We start from the raw sequence: 17,771 nt of genomic DNA, 5'->3' as shown, positions 1-17,771 counted from the left end.
TCGCTAAAGCTACGAACAATGACACTGCTTATAAAAATGTTTCTCCTGGCTACACCTTTGTGTGGCAGTTACAGTGAGCGTGGTAAGCCATTGACTTTCTGGTTACCAAAATCGGAGAATCAGGTACTAATGTGGTTAATTATTTAGGGTGCTGCAAGGGTCAACTTTTCTAGTGTGTTTGGAGGCGTAATCATTAGAGGAAATAAAGTGGCTTGTGGTAAATGGCAAGTAAAAGCCACGTACTGTGTCCCGAAGCTGAGAAATGCGACTTGTCGTGACTGAGGAGGGTTCCCGCAGAGAGCGCTTCAGCATCTCGTTCTCGCTCAGCAGCTGCTGCACTTGGTGCTCGAGGGAGCGCAGCGCTGCTTCCCTCTGTGAATCGTGACCCAGCCTGGACTGTAACTCGTGGTTCTCCTCTTTCAAGGCCCGAACCTGTGCATCAAAAGGATGCTTTTGGAGCATAACCACAAGGCACTGCTGAGCAAGGTTCCTTTGAAGTACTATTGCAGAGAATTTGCCAACCATTACTTGCTCTCTCATTGGCAAATACAGCTATTGGCTGATTTCACGATTGCGAGACTTCCATTGTTTATTTCAAGCTCAATAAATAAAACAGCTACAAGTTTCTCAAGCACCAAACAATTATTTCATCTTTGCACTTCTCAACCCAGTCGAAAGTCACCAGCTTAAAATGCTTTGTCTTATCCTACATGTGTGTGACGTGGCACTCAGCGTGCAACACACGTGCTCTTTCAAACACTACATTCACAAATCTGTCGCTTCTCATCGAGTGAGTCCACGACGACTGTATTTACCCGTGCACGTCGTCGTCTCCAAAATTATCGGCATAGTTGCCAGCACACGCTATCTTTAATTGAAAGCCTCGAGCGCTTGGCAGACACACTTGGTATTTACCTAAACATACTCCAAAATGCATGATCTGAATTTGACTATTACGCAGCATCTGGTTTTCACTGCTATGCCAGACGAGGCAGGTGCGCACCAGGTACTCATGTGCTGTATCATAAATAAAGTGTCACAGTAGTCGTGCATGTACTGCACTTGCCACAGGGTACCGCCAAGTGCTGGCACGGTGCCTGTCTGAACCGAAAGTAGTGGCCAACACGTTCAAAGAAAATGCTTCAAGACCATGATGTAACTTCTTGCCCATTGCCTCCCCACATTGCTTCCAGTTCTCCCATTAGGACAAGAGAAAGTGCAGGGCGATGAACTACCTGCAACTCTGCTTATGCCTGGTGGATTTAAAAAAAATTTTCGATTTTTTGTGAGGCAATCTGGTTCAATAGATAGGTCATAGTATGACTGCTTGCAAAGGTGTCGCAGGACACCTCCCAATGGGCTTATGGCATGGCATGGCCATTCTGTTTTTATACAGCCTTAGAAGACTTTGATGAGAAGTCTTGAAGATGTAGGAGAGTACTACGTGTGCTGTCGACTGGCCTCGTAATGTTGGGCTCAAAGCCAAACAATGTGGCACAGGCAGATCCTCGCTGACTGCTTCGTATGACATTGATTCTTAAAATGGGTGGGATCTGCCAGAATTATTTTTAGTGATCCGATGCAGTTGAAGGAGTACTGACACGATTTTGAAGTGCAGCAAAACGGACGTTTTTTGGTTTCCTTGGCATGTAGTGTTAACGCTCTCCCCACACCGCATCCGGGAAACATGTATAAATATTTAAGTTTGATTTTAAAGTTTTCATCTCCCAGCATCTGCAAGGCAGCTTCACCGCATAGAGAGCCCTATGACGTTTCTTGCAGACAGCTTCACCGCATAGAGAGCCCTATGACGTTTCAAGTCAGCTCACTTGGTTTGCGAAGTCTGGGTTCCGCATGCAGCCTAAATCACAGAAATCGTTGTCGGAGGCACTGGACGACAGTTCACTCATCATGAACCACGTTCGACTGACAGCAAAGGACAGCAGGTGCACATTTCGTGGGTTGCAGTCTGCCCGTGACGTCACGGGCAGACTTGACACGTCACTATGAAGCCGTCCTCTCGAAACCAAAACCGAAACTGCTGGTTGAAAGAAGCGGTATTAAAAATAATGCAATGCATCCCCAGGCACCACGACACTCTTTTTAGGGTTCTCGACACCCGTGCTTTCATTTAGAGCAACAACCCGAAAAATTTTAAAATTCATGTCAGTACTCCTTTAAAGTGGCACCGACTGCTTTAAAGGGCCCCTGACACCAAAACTGAACCTCAAGATATCTGTGTTGATATGTGGACACTTCCGGCTGATTATAAGAGGCAAATGTTGCCTTTAAGGCATTTTAATTTGGTTTTAATGTAAGCGTGAGTGCTCATCTGAGTTGGCAGCACTTCGTGACATCACCACTAGGATGGCATAGATGAGGGCCCCATGTGACGTTCCATAAGAAAAACGAGTACTGTCAACATCGCAGAAGATTCGCGTGGCGCACACAAAACCATGACTGCCACCCGACAAGGGCTATTGTTCCTCGCCCTTCTCCCTCTGTTGTCGGGCTGCTCTCAAGGTGGTTGTGGCTGCTTACACCAGGAATGCTTTTTTTTTTTTCATGAGGGGACACGCCCTTAACAGGCTTAACTCATACTGAAGCCCCCCCATCGTTTCATTCTATACCGCACGCAGGGCGCCGATTTGAAAACTGTGTTGTCAACGTCACCAAAGCTTGAGCGTACGTGGTCTCGTGCACTCCCTCGCTGTGGGGTGCTGGTTTCTTACGATTTTAGGCAAGTGATTTGAAGTGAAGCTGAAACTGGTCACAATTAACGATGCGAGCATTAATTATACGATACATTAGAGCATTAACAATTCAATTTCGGCATTACCAGACACAAGGCTACAAAGTTACAGCAAAAAAGTCACAAACAAAAATTTCACTGTCAGGGGTCCTCTAAGTTCCTTTTTTTTCTTCCTCGTGTTGACAGTTAGATCCTAGAATACTTCTTCAACTGCCTACAGTTATTGAGCTTCTCCTGATTTTGAGCAGAAGAACTTTGATTTGTAGCAGCTAGCGGCATTTCACATGTCGTCCAAGGAGCTTATAATATCTGGGGTTTAACGTCCCAAAACCACATTATGATTATGAGAGACGCCGTAGTGGAAGGCTCCGGAAATTTCAACCACCTGAGGTCCTTTAACGTGCACCTATATCTAAGTACACGAGCCTCAAACGTTTTCGCCTCCATCAAAAATGCAGCCACTGCCGCTGCCGCCGGGATTAGATCCCACGACCTTCGGGTCAGCAGCCGAGCGCCATAACCACTAGACCACCATGGAGCTTGAAAAAACAAGTTTTTAGCAACTGGGGGAGAGTACACATTCTAAGTGGCTTAGAATACACATAACACTGAAACAGCCATCGTAGAAAGTTTTTTTATCAGATCATCGCCAAGTATGAACTACACTACCAGTTTACAAATCCCACAACCTATCTAGCCCGTGTAACAAACATATGAAATAATTGAAAAAAAGGTTCTGGAAACTAGGTTCACCTCAAACACTTGAAAAGAAGAAACGAAAAAGCATCACACTTATCAAAAATTTTAAAAACTGTGATTACACAGTAACTGTAGTTACACAGCAGTAGGCTTCTGCTTAAGATCAGTGATATGACTTAGCATACTACTTCTTTGGCTTTTCGTAAGTCTGCTTATTTAGCTGTTCAAGCTTCCCAAGAGCTTGTTGTACGTCAGGGTTACTCTTTGTCAGGAGAACATCACAATAAGAGCCTTTAACTGTCTGCTCGGCTGCGCAGTTGGCATAGCGTAAAGTGTACTGCATGCTTTTAAAAGATGAAAACAAAAGCGTGCTGCACCCCTGTTCGCTGCCACCTAGTGCAGGGCCACCTTCAAGAGTGCGGTGCGGGTGCCAAGAAACCTGGCCACACTGACTATCTCGCCAAACGCGTGCGTATGGTACTGCAAGAGTAGCACCGTTGTAAACGTGCTGTACGGTTTTATTCGGGGACGACACAAACACGCTACACATCAGTCCGCTGACGCCTTCTTGTGCAAAACCGCTAAATCAGTGGTTCTTAAACGTTCTGCACTTGAGGAACCCCAACGGCTTTTATAGAGTGCCGCGGAACACCTAACATTTTCTTGAACATGAACACAATCAAAAACAAGTTTGTGTGTTAATGTGTGTGGGTGGGGTGGGGGGGGGGGTGATAACGCCTCTCGAAGCACGCAACTACGATAGTAGCACTGCCCGTTGGCCTGTTCTCTTTTCTGTAATGTCAAAGGCCATCACCGTTGACGTAGAACTACCGATAATATGTAGAATTGCGATTCCCCACTGCGCCGCTCTATGACTCGCGTAAGGCACCTGCTGATCATACACTGCATACTTCAGGCACCGCGCAGCGTAAGCAATGTGTTCACGTAAACGAAGCGCCGGACGTACAAAGGCTTGTTTTATTTTTTTGCAAAACAAAAAAAGGAGGCATGCCAGCTGCACAACGAAACAGCCCTCGACTGATACACCGGTCGTAAAGCTAAGCCTAAATGCTCATGTATCCCACAGCCGGCACGAAACAACACCTTTTATGCGTATCAAAGCGCTCGTTGCGTGTTTTGATTACAAAACTGAGCAGTGGCAAATCACCGTGTATGAAAACATTGCCACATGATTGCCGACACACAATGAGCCACGAATAAAGCGCCGAGGTGGCCGTTAAATCGGCAAATTTCAAGGCGCGCACTAGACAACGAGTATTTAGGACTGCTACCACATGGGTCTCTCACTACCCACAGACACCTGATGTGCGGGTGTGGCGTCGATGGCTTTGTTCAATGCAAAATGCAATGCAAATTTGCTTGTCTAAATAAATAAATTACCGTATATTTCCGATTATAAGTCAAAGTTTTTTTCATAAAATGACCTTCCAAAGTTCGGAGGTCGACCTATAATCGGAGTTGACCTATACGCAGAATCGTAAAGTCGACTTATCTGTGTGGTCCGACGAAAGGTCGTCGTGCTCGGATTTCCTGCTATTCGACGCATCTAACATCAGCCGCAGAGGCAGCGGAGTCGCGGCAATAGCTATCTCCCAACGCGTGTGCGTCGCTTCCGGAGCCGGACATTTTTGTGATCTGCCACGACGATCACAAAACTACGGAGCGAAATGAAACTACGGAGCGCGTTTAAAAATCACCGCCGCGTGGCATTAATGCGAACTGCTTGGTAAACACGGTCTAGAAAGCAGCATTTCAAACCTTTGATAGAGGGCGAACGATGCTCTATGAATTTATCTTGCGATGCGCCCTGCAGTTTTGTTTTCATACAACAGAAATGATTTGTTGACAAACCATCGGCATTCCACAGAAAAGCTGGCAGCGCCGTGTGGGCTGGCAACACTTCGCAGGGAACTAAACCACATGACCAGTCACATGCGCCCACAAGCGTCTTCGCGTCTTTTTGCACTCACGCCTGTTCGCCATTTCTGCATTTTGCTTCGCTTGCGAGCAGTGGTGTGCGCGATTTGCGACGCTGCCAAACGGATGCCAAGATGCCACCGCTACGCCGGCAACAGTACAGCGCTGCTTGCAAGAGGCAAGCAATCCTCTACGCAGAGTCGGAAAGCAACGTTGAAGCAGGGTGCAAGTTTGATGTGTCGGAAAAGTGCGTGAGGGAATGGAGAAAACAAAGGACCAAGATCTTCGCGTGCGCTGCTACACGCCGTTCCTTTCGCGGACTGAAGTCTGGACGATACCCTGCCGTTGAGGAGGCACGCTTCTTTGAGAGAAGTGGCGCAATGGGTCAACGATGCCTGGTATGGACTGTCAACCGACATGGTCCGCACGGCGTTTTCCACGTGCAACGTCTCGGTACCACCGGCAGACGGTGAGCAGCAGCAGTAGCTCACATGATGGCAATTACCGTGACTGTGTCCTTCTCTCAAGCGACGACGAGTCGTAAGCAATGTTTCACGGGCAAATAAATGTTTCTTTGCATCACTCCCTCTTCTGAAAAACTTATTGGTGAGCTATGGCCGCAGCATGTGGCTGTGTTCGGAGTCAACTTTTTTTTTCCCCTAGAAGGGGTTGCAAGTTGGGGGGTCGACTTATAATCGGAGTCGACTTATAATCGGCAATATACGGTAGTTGATGATGGGGGTAAAACGTGAGCGGGTTGCATTCGTTCTGGCTGATTGCGGAACCCTAAGATGTCCTTCACAGAACCCCTGGGTTCCGCGGAACCTAGTTTGAGAACCCATGGGCTAGAGCATCGCAGAGATGCATCGCATGCAGGATGATAGTTGACGCCGCATTGACACAACGAGGTACTCGCCCACGGCAAACACGCGCGTAGAGGAACACACAGCAGCGTCGACACGAAAACCGCAGCGAACGGAGGAACACGCTACGTGCAACAAAGAACCTGAGAGTCAACCCTTCTACGCATGCCACTCGGTGGTTTTCGCTAAGTGACAGTAGCGCCAGAACACACAGCCTAGCGAGTAGAAGCAGCACGCATGGGGGCAAGGCAGTATATTTTTGTGGGATCACCCATATTTACAACAGTCCAGAAGAGATAACGGCGGCACCATGGGATTAGAAAGGTGCATAGAAGAAACATGCTTGGGCACGTCTAAGTGTTCTGCGAACACCTTATTTCCTTGGTATTCCTGGCGCTGCTTGGAAAATCACGTTGTCAACTTGGCCTTTTCAGCCCACTGAATCTCACGTGGGCATCAAAATTCTTGCTTTTGAGGTTGTTTTAGAGCAGTGCAGCGCAATTGTTGTGATTTTTATGCTTTAGCAGCAGCTTGGCGCAGGCAAATGGGATCATATCAAAAATGTGCAATATGCGCAGCTGTCTCACCCCTGGCTTTGCTAGAGATTGAACTGGATACGAATGGGATACAGACAAGTATGGGCAGCTGTCTATGTAGAGTAGACGTCTCCGTACACGAAAAAGAGAGCACTAAACAACACTTTGTCTGAGCCGAGTTTCAGCAGCATGGTGAGCACGTTTAATTAAACCTTGCTACTTTTGGTATCTGGCTGCATGAGGACAGCGGATATATGTCGAGTTGGCTGATATGAAGTGGACATCAATAGCTTCACTGGAAGAGAAAATAAGGCAACATAAGTCCTTGTGTTCAGTCATCAGGCAGTAAATTAGAAGGCAGGCGGAAGTGAATTGAATGATTCGACGAGGTGCGAAAAAAGGCAGTGCAAACACAGGAGGGGAGCCATCTTTCACTCTGTTGACGGCGCAGTTTCTCGAGTGCTGCACAAGTGATACAACGCAGAACATGCGCAGCCAGCATACTATTTCAAAAGTGCAGTTTGCCACCGAAACCCTTAATAGCAAGCTGTTCACATCACACAGCATTTGTTAGGAAACTCAAGGGAGGAAAAAAAGAAAACAATTCCAGGAAGAACCTGTGGCCCCACTGTTCTAGCCTAATGCAAGTGATAATGATGAATTCACACCTTAGTTTCCAGCTGCTCCTGCACAAGAATGTCATCCGTTTCCTCAAGTCGTGCCTTGAGCTGCTCATTTTCCAGTTCCAATTTACGAGCCTGTTCTCGGGACAGACGTTCACTGTGCTTCACCTGGTTGAAAGTCTTCATCAGCTGCAGACAGGAAACAAGCATATCTTGGCACATCTCATGTACAGAGTAACGACCACAAAAAATCGCCCATGCATAATAGGAGGGATCAGAAAGGCTGATTTAACTCAAGACAGCCTATAAGAGATAATTAGAACACTGAGAATTTGTGCATGCTTGTTTTGCGGCACTGCCACTGGTTCTCGTAATTACACTTAAAGTACAGCCATGCATAACACCATTATTCAACATGAGACTTCTTCAATACACAGCCAGAAAAACTACCGTATTTATTCGAATCTAAGCAGATGTTTTTTTCGAAAAAACGATGTGTGAAAGTGGGGGGTCGGCTTAGACTCGAGTACAGTGATGAAGTTTTTTTTTTTCTGGCCTTGCGAATTTCAGGGCTCGGCTTAGAATCGGGGCCGGCCTAGATTTGAGTAAATACGGTATTGTGCTTACATGGTTTTTTATGCTGATTACAAATATCTCCTCAGTTTTACGGTGAGTAGCATAGTTTTCATTATGTATCATGACAATGTGTAAGGCCTTTCTGGCCTCATTTTTCCTATCACTAAACTACCATATTTATGAGCCATTAATGGCTCACATTCCTCCGCATCAACTCTGTAATGCCGAAGATTTACTAGTCAGTGTGCATAAAATATGTTAATGAATGTAAAAAATTTGAACCAGGGAAGTCTTAAAACGTTCGGACTATAGTAATTGGTTAGCGGAAATTCTTAATAAACAGACAAGCGACATCACAGTTTAAAAGGGATCACGGCACTCCTCACAAGCTAAAGAAAACGTGAAAAAAATTTCATCCAGATCCGAGCATCAGAAGAATCAAAAACAACATGGCCAACGTCAAGAAGTTTTCAACTATTGCATCCTGAGAAGAGAACAGATAAGATTGAAAGCTTGTCTACATGGCAAAGATTTGCTTTTATCGTTTACTATTTCCTCCTTCGCGGGAGCTTGAGAATCACAGTTGTTTAAAGAATGTGACTTTTGCAAACTCTATGTGTGAATGGTAATGGAAAATGGCCACAGGGCTCTAGACAATGTGCGCTTTCCAAGTCATACTGTACTCTGCCAGCCTATGACTTGGTGCTCTCCTGTCTGGATCTATGAAAATTAGCATGGGAGGACATCAGTGTATCTCAAACACGATTAAAGGGTCATCACATGATTAACGTGACATAAAACCCTTTCTCTTGGTCCTGCGTAGAACATACCCACATACCACAGCCCATGTAATGCGGCTGTGCGGCACAGATGATTCCCGGTCTATACTGACCCAGGAACGGCAAGAAAAAACTTTGGAAATGTTAACATGATAGCACGCAGGATCCCATGTCGCAGATCCTCTGCTGGTGTTAGCAGCATTGCTGGTGAGCCAAAAATCACCAAGGACGCAAAGGGTAAAAATCATGGTTTGAGCTGGAATTGAACCCATTCTGCGTGTCATTCAATTATTCCACCACAGTGGCACACTAGTGCTCGAAACTGCTTCGAAAAACATATCAGGTCAACATCAATTGTGGCTCGAGTGTTGGCTATCGGATTTTATAACAATGTAATAAACATTACATACAATCCTATGACTAAGCAAGCTATAGCTAAGCGTTGTTCGACCCCCTAAGAATATGCCTACGGTCGCTACTCATGCAGATCATCACACCGTAGCATGCTCTTCGTTTCGATAAGACTGACGTCTGCACTTTAACGTGAGTGCCGACATACGTCGGACCACAAGCTACCCTTTAGGCATCAATGTAGTCGACGTTAAGCCCTGGATATTCCCACAAGTACATAATGTACACAAAGACAATGATCCACCTCGTAACGTTCATCTCCAAGAAAAAAAAATGCTGCATCGGAAGCTACTCAGTGACTGCTTTACATAAGATTGATTCACAAAGTGTGAGATCTGCTGGAATTTTTGCATGCTTCTAACCTGATGGCAAGCAATACATCAGGCACATAGGATGCGGTATAAAATAATGCCTCCGTGAGCACCATAATGCATGCCAACAATTGCAAGCTCATCTGGCAGCATAATGCAAGTGATGTTCATGCACACTGGTAACAAGGAGATAAAAGGAGCACTTTTAACAACAGCTCACTCAAGCAGAAATAAATTTTCTGGAAGACGATCGGCAAGCACCTTTCTTTCTGCGGCCTTCTCTCTTCTCATCCATTGTAAGTACAGAGCACGAGAGAAAGCCATGAACAATCTGCACCAGTAAATCATTAAACATGCAAACCTGCAAATGCTGCATTTGGTTGAGAATGAGGTCAAGCTTAAGTTTGTGCAGGTCGTCAGGTGAGTCAGCAGAACAGGCTGCTGAGTCCACTCGGGGATCATGCATGACCGCATTGCGTTGAGAGTGCTCCAGCAACTCCTTAAGTCCCTTGTTCTCCGAAAAAAGCTGCTCAAATTTTCTTTTCCAGTATTCAACATCCTGGTAGCACACCTGAAAAAGGGGAAATGCAGTCTTTCTCCATAAAGTGTTTTATTATTTGTGCAAGGATGTACGAGGGGGTACCCAAAGGTAACCGGAATAGCGCTGCGCAGGGCAGAGCATCACCTCTTCGAGTTGCTTGCATTCTCCCAAAATGCTTCCCGCTGGGTTTCGTGTGCTCGATGTTTTTACGTGGCAGTCGATTGAAGTGAACAGTGGGCAACTGTGAAATTTTGTTTCTTGTTCTGGCGAAGTGCCTCAGAAACTTTAAAAATGTTAAACACTTTGGCGGGGACACTTAGAGCACTGCACAGGCCTGGCCCGAACCCGGCACTCGTTGAAGTTTACCCGCCTGAGCCCGACCCGGTGACTCAAAGCGAGACCCGGGCCCGGCTCGAACCCGACAAAAAATTTCACCTACTCGGCTCGGACCGACATGGGCCCGACCCAATAATCTAGGTCGTGTTGACCGAACATGGAATCGGCAACGATGCATTTTTAAGTAGCAAATATTCACGTTTCCTTGGTGCATGCTACGCTAACAAGTATGCTTTAAAGAGGGACGCGGGGATCGTTTTTAACTTTTTAGTTTCTTAGTCTAGGTTGATGAAATTTGGCACAAACACTACAAATCATGTTAAAAAGGCAAATTCAAATTTTCATAAAAATATCTTTTCTCGTTTTTATTTTATAAAAATTCACAAGCTCCTTGCTTGTGGCAAGCCTGGCACAGTGATGAAACATGCTAGGAGGCTGGAACTACTTTGTATCTTTGCACACATACTGTTTGTACCTAATGACACTTTTAGATTTTTTTTACGGCCCTAATAACTTTTTGCGGACCATTACATGCAAATGCCTTTGTCTCAGCTAATCGGGCCATGCAGTAATTATAAAATAAGAAAAGAATGAAAGCGTAAACAAATATTCCAAGACTGTAGTGAAGTACAACACAGTCTATGGATTACAATAAAACAAGCAGCATAAAAATCGGTCTAGCCATAGTTGTGCTATGCTCTTCACAAGCGAAGTGGCAGGCACAAAACACTCTTTTGAGAAAATGGACAACAAAGTTTTGGTTGCAGTTGACCCTATGCTAAAGTGAGCCAGGACTGCGTAAATAAGACACAAGAGATGCCAGAACGAATGTTTTCCAAAAATTGACTTTTTTTGGCTATTTTCCCGATTTGATCCCCGCGTCCCCCCTAATTTTCGGCAATTCCTTGTACAAAAGGGCCTCACTGTGGTAACAGTTGACTGGACATGCTGGGTACTATGAACGGTTATTCGACAGCGGTATATTGTACCTATTTTTCTTGAAAATACAATGGGAATCGTCAAGAGCGCTTGGCAGCAGGTATTGTAGCAAGACAAGGGATTTGCAGCATGAGTTCAGTTTCAACAGAGAGTGCAATAAGAACGGAGGAGAGAGAGAACTGAACGCTCTCTTCACTTTGTTTTTGTTGCGCCATCTATTGAAATTTAAAGCATGCTCTAATGACAAAGCTAATTGTGCACCCTTCTTCAGGGTGCACAATTAGCTGCAATATGTAGCACCTGTCTTCAGCATAGTAGCACCTTGCCACAGCGAGTGAAATAGAGGGGAAAAGCCAAATTTATTACCTTTGTTGTGAATACGCTAACCTATAGATAAAAATTATAACGAGCTCTGTGCACCACGTGTGCTTTTCGAAATATGTATAAACAACCAAAAGGAAGAAAAAGCGATTCGTCATAGCGTTCTTTCCATATATCACTCTGTTGCTAGTATACACATTCTATAAGTTTTCGTGGCATAGTTAAGAGTTCATTTCTTCACATGTTATTGGGTAAAAAGTGAAATTATCAAGAGGTTGTGGTTGTAAGCACACCATGCGATGTTACGTCAGATATCGTGCCGTGCTAAAGTTTCCCAAACAGCTTGCACTAGCCGCAGGGGCGCACAAAATCTGCCTTGCGAATTGTGAAGGTGTCGACCGTCGCTGTTCTCAGACTTCCACCACTGGAGCAAATTTCGGACCTCTGTTCAGACCTATGCAAAATTAACATAGATGTCCAGCTCTCCCTTCATTTCTCTAGTTCCTAAGCGTCGTGCCACTAGAGTGATGCAGAACTACTGGTAAATTGACTATGGATAGCATCGATAGCTTTTTTTTAAACTATCGACAGTGTAAACAAACTATCGATAGCACTACTATCGAGAAACTATCAATAGTGCAATCGGTAGTACCGTCGGTAATATTACTAGCGATATTACCGCCACACGTGTTAATTGCTTTGCTTTCATGTATTCGGGTTTCACCCGCAAGGGCTGTTAGCAACGTTTGATGCAGACCGCGCCGTAACGTTTAAGAAGCTTCACGATTTTTTGAGATCATTCTGTTAGGATTACGCATGCGACGCGAATAGTCAAGTTTATTCGAAAGCTTACGCGAGCACCAGCAATTAAGCTGAAAAGTTCGATGACAGATGTGTAAAAGACGACGACGTGTGTCACCGATGATCAGATTACTGGACGGCTGATGACTGTTCTCGCCGCTATCAGTGTGCAGCGAGTATCGCTTGTATTTTGAGTTCTGATTTTCCGGGCACAAGCTCGCCCAAAAAAAGAGCTCCGTATTTCCCAGTCATGCTGCAGCATTCTTCACCGTCACAATCACGTGACAATGCTCTCGATAGTGGTGTGGATAATGATGCTGTTTCTGGCAGGCCATATTGTCAAAATATTTGTGATAGCCTACTATCAGCTTCTCTTAATTTATGAGAAATTTTTGGTGAGAGAAATAAATTATTTCCGCAGTGAAAATGGCGGAATATGTCCATCAATAAATTCATATCCAAAAGCAACCAGTTACACTCTACAAATAACAAACTTAGTTGTTGATATTTCTTTTTTATTTTGAAATCATAAAATGCAATATAAATTTGAAGCCACGCAGTTCCACCACATGTAACGGCTTCCTTTCCGCTGCAGCTGAAGAGTTTGACTTTATGACCATGTGTCAGCAAAGCACTCTGGTGAAGAACACAAGCATATCAACTTTGTTGCCCTTCAGCCTGCTCCTCCGGTACCACTACGTACCACGCGCGCGTGGAACCAAGTTTATTCTGCAATGAGTTCGCGCTGTTGATTTTATACTATCGATAGTACCACTGAAGTTACTATCGATGGCGCTATCGATAGTATTTTTCACCATCGATAGTTCGATAGTGACTCAGCTATCGATAGTATCGATAGTACCATCGATAGTTCTGCATCACTACGTGCCACTCTTCAATATAATAATCTATAAAACTCCTCTCTGAGGGCTTCTCCTTGCAGGTTTCAGCAGTGTATGTTATGTACGGTTTGTACTATGCTCTTTTTTTTTTCATATTACAATGGTTTGTGCCTTGCTAACGATATTGGATAACGCGGGTAGGACTGGCAGAAGGTAGGCGAAGAGATTTCGATCTAATTTCGGGGTTCGTTCCAGTTTGGTAATAAAGGCGCGAATAAGCTTCTCGATAATTACTGATTGGGTGCATATGGTTCGAGGTAAAGGGACACCTCCCGACACACAATTAGCACTTGTCTTTTTTCAAGCGAATATCCTTTGCCCCATACATTGTTTAATGGACCTATGCTATTCTTACACATTCCAACGCTGTTGCGGCAGTATCATGTAGCTCTTGCACCACACAGCGGAAAAGAAACGAAAGCTCAGACGTTAACAATGTGGACAAACAAAACAGGCTGTGCATGTCCTTGTCGCGTTACATGACCACTGGGAGCCGTGACGGAGCTACGGAAAAAGAATGTGTCTTTGTAGTGATTCTATGTAACGTAACTCCGCGCAGACCTTTCGGTTTAGTGGACTACTGGGACTTTCAAGAACGTTGCCACGCTTTGGAGTTCTGTGATCGCTCTTCCAATGATAAGTTATAGAGGTCAATTTATTACAGTACATTTATTACTGCGATTACAAAATAACATTTGGGATATAAAATAATTGCTAATATAATTAATAAAGCACAGAAAAGTGAGATGTTAACTTTATGGCCGCCTGGTATGCTTACTTTCAGCTCGCCCGTTTCAAATAAAAAAAGTAGCCCCACGAGCAAGAAGCAGAAGTAGGTAGTTCAGTATTTGTCCCTCACAAAACTCCTCCAACTAGCTTGACCCCACATAAAAAAATCGTTTTTTTTGAGATAAAATATGTAACACATATATGTATGCACAACGTATATGGAACAATCTTAAAGGGGTAGTGCCACCAAAATTGTGGATTGTGCGTTCTTTGCTGTAAGCATTCCCTATAGCTCCAGGAAGTATGACACATGCACCAAGATTCTCACTAAATAATTTAATATCGCCTTTTTATGTGGACAACTTTCGGTTTTGGTTTCTGGGCACCGAGGTTGGGCAGTGACATAGCAGTGTAGGGGGCTTGGTCACGTGACCACACAAGGGTGTGACGCACATGGCCAGGAAGCAATCGAAACTCGGCGAGTGATGCAGCAACCGATGCTTTTCTGGTACTACGGGCCCTACAATATAGTATATTCTAGGGACCGTACCGGTAGGTACGTTGCAGAGGTACAGAGGTCACTCATGTCACTACGGCAGACCTGGTGTGACGTCACTACAACTTTCGTTGCCCCTCCTATAGAGCTAAGTCAGTGGTGGCGCGCTAGCGATCGGTCTCGATCGGGAGAATGGGCATTTAGGTACACTTTGGAAGTGAATTAAAATATATTCTAAACGTTTGCTGTGTCCGACCCTTCGTGTGGAGTGTCCTTGCATACAGAGGAAACCCACAATAGGCTTGTTATAGCCTCGAAATTTGATGGCACCACCCCTTTAAGAACTGAGCAAAGTCCAAGCCCGGCCGGACTCGAGCCCGCCAACTCAAACCCGGGCCCGACCCTAAGCCCGGAGCTTCGGGCCCGAGCCCGGCCCGGGCCCGCCATGAAAACTACTTTACCCGGCCCGGGTTTTCGGGTAGGCCCGAGCCCGTTCAGTGCTCTAAGGACACTGCAGCAGGAAAAGCTTAAGGTTGTCTCTGAAAAAGGGGGAAACGTCGATGCATGACAGACGTCTGCCAACTTCAAGAACGGAATATACAAATGTAGTGCATTTGTGCTTGAATACTGACAACAGACCACTAAGGACTGGGAGAAATTATCCGGTATAGCTTGGACCTCGGTCCACTCAATTTTAATAGAAGATTTGGGGATGAGAAGGGCTGTTGACAAATTTCTGCCTCGACTTTGGACAAATGACCGAAGAAATGGTCGAATAAAAAGAGGCCTTGGTTTCAATGAACAGCTCCAAAGCAACCCAGACTTTCGCTCTGAGGTTGTTGCCCATGACAAGTCATAATGCTATTGCCACCACCCCAAAATAAATGTTCACTTAAAGCAGCCATCACAAAAAACGATGAGCATGGGAAATGAAAAAAATAAATGCACCCAGAGAAAAGCTTCCTGGGAGTGCATGCAATGAATTCTAAAGGTGTGGCACGACGCTCGCCTAGCGGGAAAGTTGGGTACTCTGACAGCTTTGCCCAGAGTAGTGATATCTCGGCTACTTTTGGGTGCCGCCTCGAATTTTCACGTGTTGATATCCAATAAGAACTCAGTTTTTATGTACGCTGCGCCATTAATTTTAAAATTAGTTATGCTAAAATAATTAGCTAGGATGCATGAAAATTGTGAGGTTATGCATCAGTAGGGGCAGAACACAAAAATAACTTTTTCAAAAAATCTATATATATTTTGCCCCAAAAATGCAGCCTCCCGCTTAAACATGAAGCAAAATTAGTGGCCCAGCCAGAGAACAGTCATTAATCGCTGGGCAAGGAAGAATGCCATATGTTGTAAACCAACTTTCATTTAGCAAGAGTACCACTGCATAATTTAGGTGAACAAGTAAATTGAAATCCTGTCTCTTCTCTCTTGTGTTCCAGTTTTTCGCACTTCAAGTTAAAGTATGAATTCATACAAACTCGCACAAATTCTAGTTCTTGTAAGTGGATAAGAACATAAGATAGACAGGCAAGCAAGACTGTCTTTAGCTGCAGTAATGTAGCCGACAGAACATATTGTGCAGTTGTCAGACATGGGATTATGCTTCCTAAGTGATGTGAAGTGCCATATGCACTGTGATGCTGGATGGGTAGAGACACAGGTCTCTGAAAATAAAGCTTACTTTTCAAAGTTGGCACTTGTCTGTCATTTCGTTTTCTCTGTCCCAGTGCCTTCATCAGTCGGAACGGAACAAAAACCAAAACGAAAAGCGAAAAAAAAAAACCAATATCTTTTACCTGAACGAGAATGTAACCAAAGTATTTGTTAATGGCTTTCAATTGAAGGGAAAAGTTGACAATACAGAACAAGCGAGTTCGTGCAACGTGAGCATTAATGCACTTTAAAAGTGTGTAAACTTGAGCTTGTTGACTTGGCTCCATAGCAGGGAACAGCGCAGATACACGAGACAAGAGAGACTGACAGGACTTGGCGCTGGCTAACAACATGAGTGTTTATTTCGTATGTGCACAAATATATACGCTTCTTGGGAAACGGAAATAAACAAAAGAGAGAGGGAGGGGGAGGAGGAGGTCAACGCATGCGTCCCAACTAGTCCATAACGATGTTATGATCACATGCGGAGATACTTATTTTTTTCTTGTCGGTTAGGGCGATCGATGGTGTGCTTACACATGATGGCCCAATGGAATGAACTGCAAGTGCTTCATATATTTACCGGGTGCGGCTATCACGATATCTGCGCAAGATGCGCGTCTGATCAAAATTAGGACTGCAGCCACAGTCGGCACAGTGAATAGCCAAATTGCTTCCAGTACGCGCCTTGAGGTTGTTCTTGCGTTCTCACAGACGGTCGTTGATGCAGCGGCCTGTCTGCCCAACGTAAAGCCCTCCGCAGGACGTGGGTACCTCGTAGATCACTTCGGTCTTGCAAGGCACAAACTGTGTTGCATGATGCTTCTTGCAAGTGGAAGCTGCACGTGCAAACGTAAGAGTGGTGTTTTTGGCACCGATAAAGCTGGCTTCATTGTGCAGGAAGGTGAGTGCCCCTCGCCAAAGTCCTTCCACTTGCAAGAAGCATCATGCAGAAGCATCATTTAGACATCCACTGCACACCAATAGGATTGCACACAGACGTTTACGTCTGTGTGACTGTCCCAGTTCTAGCGCAGTTTTCAATAAGTCAAGAATCATGTGCCAACAAGCTCACTTTTAAATGCTTCTTTACTAATATAATGCACAGATATTGTGACAGCTGCGGTAAGCAGTTAGAGACAACACTACCCCACAGTAACACCGTTTCTGCTTACTTGTGTATTGGGGAACGGCGCGTCCTTTGGAGGCGTCTCTTTGTTTTGCTGATGCATGCATTTCACAAGCTCTTCCTGAAGTGCCTTGAGCTGCTGCATTTGGCCTTGAGACAATTCTTGTCGCTGAAGGGACTGGACATACCAACCTAAAAACCAAGCAAACAACAAAATGAGGAAAAAAAGAAAGGAATAACTTGCGCAACATGACACACACATGAAACCCGACACAGACATGAGTGCAGTGTGTGCGTTTGGTTTTATGTGTGTGTTAACGTTGCAGTAGCGGAGGCAACGTTGAAAAAGATCAAGGTTGAAAACTCTAATGTCCTATCTCAGAGGAAGCATGTTGATAAGAAATGTGCATTCATGCCTTACATGCACAAA

General features: G+C 44.9%; 1 protein-coding gene across 1 annotated transcript in view; it reads right to left on the bottom strand.

Annotated features, from left to right (window-relative positions):
• Positions 1 to 17,771, bottom strand: part of LOC119388274 (uncharacterized) — a 64,144-nt gene that overhangs the window by 23,726 nt on the left and 22,647 nt on the right. Inside the window, exons 6-9 of the mRNA XM_037655957.1 lie at positions 17,388 to 17,533; positions 9,850 to 10,059; positions 7,457 to 7,600; positions 244 to 432 (exon numbers count right to left, since the gene is read on the bottom strand). Of these exons, the coding sequence (XP_037511885.1) occupies positions 244 to 432; positions 7,457 to 7,600; positions 9,850 to 10,059; positions 17,388 to 17,533 (689 nt within the window). The remainder of the gene's footprint in view (positions 1 to 243; positions 433 to 7,456; positions 7,601 to 9,849; positions 10,060 to 17,387; positions 17,534 to 17,771) is intronic.

Source organism: Rhipicephalus sanguineus, chromosome 3 (genome assembly GCF_013339695.2).
Source record: "Rhipicephalus sanguineus isolate Rsan-2018 chromosome 3, BIME_Rsan_1.4, whole genome shotgun sequence".
Lineage (NCBI taxonomy): Eukaryota > Metazoa > Arthropoda > Arachnida > Ixodida > Ixodidae > Rhipicephalus > Rhipicephalus sanguineus.
The sequence above is the reverse complement of the archived record's forward strand: the minus strand, read 5'-3'. Positions and strand labels throughout refer to the sequence as shown.